The following is a 6,054-nucleotide window of genomic DNA, read 5'->3' on the forward strand; positions in this document are numbered from 1 at the left end:
ACAAAATCGGAAAATCTTGTATTTAAAGTACCTATTTCTGACGTATTTTTCCGTCTATAAAATACGTATTATTATCTGTCTTGAAACTCATTACATACTTTCCTCACCCAAGCCTAGACTGCGAGAGAAGCACACTAGCAACCTCTAGCGTGAACCTAAAATGTTTTGTCGGACACTGACAATGTATCAATTGCCGATTGGCGCTAAAACGTTTTATCTTTGAAACGGTTGACGATACAGAAATTATTTTTGGAGTTATTAGAGATAACTAATTAATATACAATAAAAAATTTACAATGCGCGAAAATTTTGTAAAAACTTGTAACATTGTGCAATAAACAAAATAAAAAGTTTATTTTGCAAACAATAATTTCCATTATACATAAAAAATATTAGGGCGAGTTCAACTATGCATAGCCCATCTCACATTGTGATGGTGAAAAAAAGAACGTTATGGTGACAAAGCTAAGCAATGCTTGACGGTTGATAAAATAATGTCGAAGTTTACTTATTATTTACTGAGAGAATATGACAAAAGTGCATTTAAATAATGAGATTAAGGTTATGAATTTTTATTCTGTTGTATGAGGTTAAAACATTAAAACTTGTATGGAGGTAAGAATTGAAAAATGTTTTATATTATAAAAGAAAATGCCAAATGTTGATATAAAAAATATCGAACTAAAAAATTTATAAGAGAGTATGATTTAAATATTTATTAAACTTTCAAAATACAACTAGTTATTTATTGATATCGTTGGTAACCAATAATGTTATTTACCATATTAATAATTGTTGACGATGTTATCATCCCGGATTACAGCTAATAATAAAATATACGCATTCTATTCGTAGCATTGATAAACTTTTTAATAAAAACGCATTTCCGTTTCTGATAAAGAAATATTTAAATCTCCTTTTGATTGAAATATTTTCAACGTTTTTAGTGTCATTAAGAATTTAAGTTCGCGACTTCTTACAAAATGTTTTGAAGATAAAATTCACAGAACACATTGAAATACCGTGTGCTTGTAATAAATTGTTTAGTTAATATTATATTTATAGAAGTTTTATATAAACATATAAAAGAAATTCAAATACTTTTTATATTATACTTAAACATTGTTATTTAATTTGTAACTAAAATGTCTTGGTTTAAAACACTTAAAAAATCTGAAAAGAAGACTTCTGGAGTCAAATATAATGAAAACGTATTCGTACCAAAACCTCAAAAAGTTCGGAACAAAAAAGGAAAAATTCAATACATTGTTGAAGCGTTTGAAGAAAACGCAAAATCTTCAAAATTTTTTCCTGTTGATTGCTCACCTCAATTTTTGACTTATTTAAAAGGTAAAATATTAATGACAGGTCAAACAGACACAATTAAAGTCTATGATCCCAGCGGTACCCATTTAGAATCAATACATGCTGAGCACAAAGACTCCATACTATCGGGTTTGGCACTTAACTCAACAGAAAACAGTTTATTTTTATGCGATGCAAGAAGTAAATCCCAAGCTCGTGTTCAAATATTTAACATCAAAGAAGATATTCAACCAGTTGCACATATTGGTATATTATATTTTCTGCGTTTTATTTCTTTTTTATTTCTGTGTTTTATAATTATTATTTTTTCCGTTTGTTTTTTTTTAAATTCCTTTCTTCTCTGTTTTATTTCTTATATTTAATCTTTATTTTTTTACTCAAGCTACATTGAACATTAACTTAAAATATAAGCATATAATGACCGCTCACTTATTTGTATTTTGTTATCAACATATTAATGCCAAGATGTAAAATATTCGTTATATACCACACTACTTTTGAATTTACTTCCAAAATCCACATCAAGTGTTTTTGAAATTATCAAAAACTAAACCATGACTCTTTTAAAATAACTTTCAAAAACTAAACCATGACTCTTAAAATTGATTTAACATGATTTTGCTTCGAAGTGGCAAATTTTGAGTTAATATTCAAATAAATTCAATCTTTATAATAGAGAAAAAGTATAAATACAACGAATCGGGTGCCCTTTTGATCATTTACTCAGAAATTAGTTCTGGCACTATTATTTAAGCCATAATAGTAGTTTGCCTTTCTCTAAAGTATCTCATACGCATTTTGGTGATAAAAATCTCAAAAACAAATTTATAAAAAAATAGCTAACATAAATAAGAATTTTTCATAAGAAAAATTAGTTTAAAAAATTAAAGTTTAAGCAATTTAGCAAACTTTTTTTTGAATAATTTAAATGATAGTAAAATAAAACAAGTGATCAAGTAACAAAGGTTTCATTTTCAGTCATTTTGTAATATCTAGCTTCCGCTTATTGTGTACTTTTCATTTTCTTAACTTCAGGTAACAGACTCTGTAGAATCTTTTTCAATTATTTGATTGTCTGCTTTGATATGATTTTTGGATTGTTGTTTTGGTTCTATTTTCGGCATTTCATCATTGTCATCATCATCCATGCAACTGACTCGAATCTTTAGGTTTTGAAATGATGATGCTGTTTTGGAATATAACCAATGTTGCATATGTTGCATAGGGAAAGAAGATTTATTTTTCAGTGCATTACAGTACCTCTTTGAGCAAGATACTTCTGCTTTTGTAAGTGTATATCTGCTGCTGATTTTGTGCGAGCTGTGCTTTTTGCTCGAAAAATACAACTTTTATATATTCTTCATAGTTATATTTGAAGTAAAATATAACAGGATTTTATTTTAAAACTTTTGGTTGTACAATGCTAGCCCAAATAACTTTTTTGGGTTTAGACTTTGGATCATTTGCTGTTGTTGAATTTGATATTTCAAAGCATTTGTTTGCAAATACTGCAGAGTATGCTTGAAATGCTTTTTCATTTTTAATATTTTTATACCATCATAATTTAACACAGATAATACAAAGGCTTTTTTTTAAAAGCTTGTTCTATTGATGTTTTCCATTGCATAGGTGCGTATATTTCCATTGCATAGGTGCGTATATTTCCATTGCATAGGTGCGTATATTTCCATTGCATAGGTGCGTATATTTCCAATGCATAGGTGCGTATATTTCCATTGCATAGGTGCGTATATTTCCATTGCATAGGTGCGTATATTTCCAATGCATAGGTGCGTATATTTCCATTGCATAGGTGCGTATATTTCCATTGCATAGGTGCGTATATTTCCAATGCATAGGTGCGTATATTTCCATTGCATAGGTGCGTATATTTCCATTGCATAGGTGCGTATATTTCCATTGCATAGGTGCGTATATTTCCAATGCATAGGTATATTGTTTAATTTTGGTATTGTTTTTCAATTATTGAATTATTTCAAAAATTTTCACTCTGACTGTGTCCTGGTATAAAAAATGTAGGTCAATTAAATCTAATTTGAATAGAGTCAATTCATCTGACAACATTACGTTCATCGTTCTATTTTGATGTTGGCCCCCACATCGATCACAGAAGAGATAAAATTTTGTTTCTCCTTCTTTACTTTTAGATTCAATAAATTTAAATACTCCTGTACTTACTTCACAGCTTGCTTTTTCCTTTTCATTCTCGTTCCACAAATATAAATGCGTCTTTAAAGAATCAATTTTTGTAACAGTGAGGATATATTTTGCAAACGCCTTGAATAATAAAAAGCTCCAGTTGTACCATATGGTGATAAAAGAACTTGCTCTAAGTCAAAAGCTGCAGTTACAATTAATTTTGTTTTTACTGCTTCATTCTTCTTTTCTTCTTTATAAGCTCGAGTAAAATTTTGTCGCTGACATGTTTGTTATACTTTTGACAATCTTAATCACTCTTTTCTATTTTGTTTGTGAAGTTTTTATAAGTTCCACACTGATCTTTCTTTTTTTTTTTGGAATTTTAAACGATATCTACGTTTAAAAACTCTCTGGTAGAACTTGTATTCCTTTATAAGAACATTTTTCTCATTGCAGTACTTTATGAAGATCTGTGAATTTTCTTAATTGAAAGCTCCTGAGTGTCTCACTTAATGTGATTCAACAACTCTAAACGTCTCAATATGATCAATGAGATTTGTTCCCGTTCAATTGATATTTTTCTTTGGTTTTTGTGGTGACCTCTTAAATCTTTTCTTGATACTCCTTGTAGCAGTTTTTTTTTTTTGCCATCTCTGTTTTTACTGTCTCCTGTAATATGCCCAGGGTATTAAAAAACATGGGTGCACAAATAATTGGTTTCTGTTTCTTTCTTTTCATACATGCTTCTTCGTTTTGGTTCTTCTTTGGAAAATTATTTTTGTGACTTTCTACTACTTTATAATTGCTCTGTTCATTTAAGAACATTGAGCAATCGATTTTGTAGAACACACTTTAAAAATTATATATATATATATATATATATATATATATATATATATATATATATATATATATATATATATATATATATATATATATATATATATATATATATATATATATATATATATATATATATATATATATATATATATAGCAAGTTTTAAAAGTAACCGTTAACAATATATTTGAAAAAAAATCCTAATTTACTGTATTAGTAAAAAAAATAGATGCATAGGTATTGGCCTGTACCAATCGGCATCGGCCAAAAATAGGCATTGGTGCACCTCTTGTTCTTATTTGAAGTTTTTTTATTGAATATTTTATTGAAGTTATTATTAATTTTTCTTTTTGTTTGCTTGTTAAAGCCCACATAATGGCTATATAAAAAGATTCCGATAACTCTATATCTTCTTTTGTAGTCTTTTGTTTTTTTAACCTTCTTTTGTATCTTCTTAGAACTGCTTTATATAAATCCTCTTTTTAATTTAAAGGTTTCTTTTGTAGTTTGTAAATTGTATAAATAATGAAATGACCTCCACTGATCACTTAATAAGATTTATTGGTAGTTAAATGATTACCATTGATCTTAAAACTTTGATAAACCTAACTTTTGTATTAAATTTAGGACAAGGTCTTTTTCAAGCCCCACACGGAATTTGCGTAACAAAGAATAATAAGACACTTGTTACAGATGTCGAACGTAGAGAGATCTTCATTATCGAAGATGATGGTTACCATGCAAGCGTATTTGGCGGAAGCGGTCAACGTCCTGGTCAGTTTTCGTTTCCGCACGACGTTGTTTTTGATGAGGTTCATAAGAGAATTATAGTTTCAGATACTTTAAATCACAGACTGCAAATATTTAGTGAAAGCGGTAGGTTTATGGACATTGTTGAATATGACAAATATGGAAAGCGCCTTTTTTCGTGCCCTACAAGCCTCAAGTTTGATAACGATAATCATTTGGTTGTTTGTGACAACGGTGCAAATTCTTTGCAAATTTTAAATCAAGATATGCAACTAATCAAAAAAATATCACTTGATAATATACAAAAGCCATCAGCAGTTACAATACTTCCGTTAGGAAAACTTTGTATTGCTTGTGCAGTTCAATCTAAGATATTGATAATCTAAACTAAAATGTTTTAAAAAGACTTGACTCACATATTAACATATTAACTAAAAAAACTAAAAATATTACTTCTAAATTTGAAAGTGATGTTATCAAGTAATAAATGGGACAATAGAATATTGTATGAGAAAGTAATAATTTATTATCATGTGTTTAACCATTATAAGTAAGTTTAAGAAATTTTATTTGGTTTTATAAATTTAAAACTTATGCTTAAATATGTTTATTAACAAACATATTTAAACATAAGTTTTAAATTTAACAGCACCTTTATTATTTACGCAAAAACCTCAATAAGCACCTTACTTACCATTACTTTTTTCACCTTTCTCGCCTTCACTAAATAACTTCACTATTTTTATTCCATGAACCACATCAAGCATCTTTATCTCACAAAGCGTGATGTTTGAAATGCAATATGAATGTAATTTGGCATATCATTATGCAATTTGGCATATCATTATGCATTATGTAATTTGGCATATCATTATGCATTGTTATTTTTTATGCATTTTTGTTTTTATGTAATTATGTAAGAGTAGATTCATTTTTAATAATGTCTAAAATCTTATTGCAAAAATAAATTAACCACG

The 6,054-nt window shown here is 28.1% G+C and overlaps 1 protein-coding gene across 1 annotated transcript; it reads left to right on the forward strand.

The window, feature by feature from the left end:
- Nucleotides 1–930: 930 nt before the first annotated feature.
- LOC100209021 (E3 ubiquitin-protein ligase TRIM71) lies at nt 931–5,667 on the forward strand. Its single transcript, XM_065797964.1, has 2 exons — nt 931–1,572; nt 4,955–5,667. The coding sequence occupies exons 1-2, from the start codon at nt 1,146–1,148 to the stop codon at nt 5,461–5,463; spliced, it is 936 nt and encodes a 311-aa protein (XP_065654036.1). The 5' UTR covers nt 931–1,145; the 3' UTR covers nt 5,464–5,667.
- The last annotated feature ends 387 nt before the right edge of the window (nt 5,668–6,054 follow it).

This window comes from Hydra vulgaris, chromosome 05 (genome assembly GCF_038396675.1).
Source record: "Hydra vulgaris chromosome 05, alternate assembly HydraT2T_AEP".
NCBI classification, from domain to species: Eukaryota; Metazoa; Cnidaria; class Hydrozoa; order Anthoathecata; family Hydridae; genus Hydra; species Hydra vulgaris.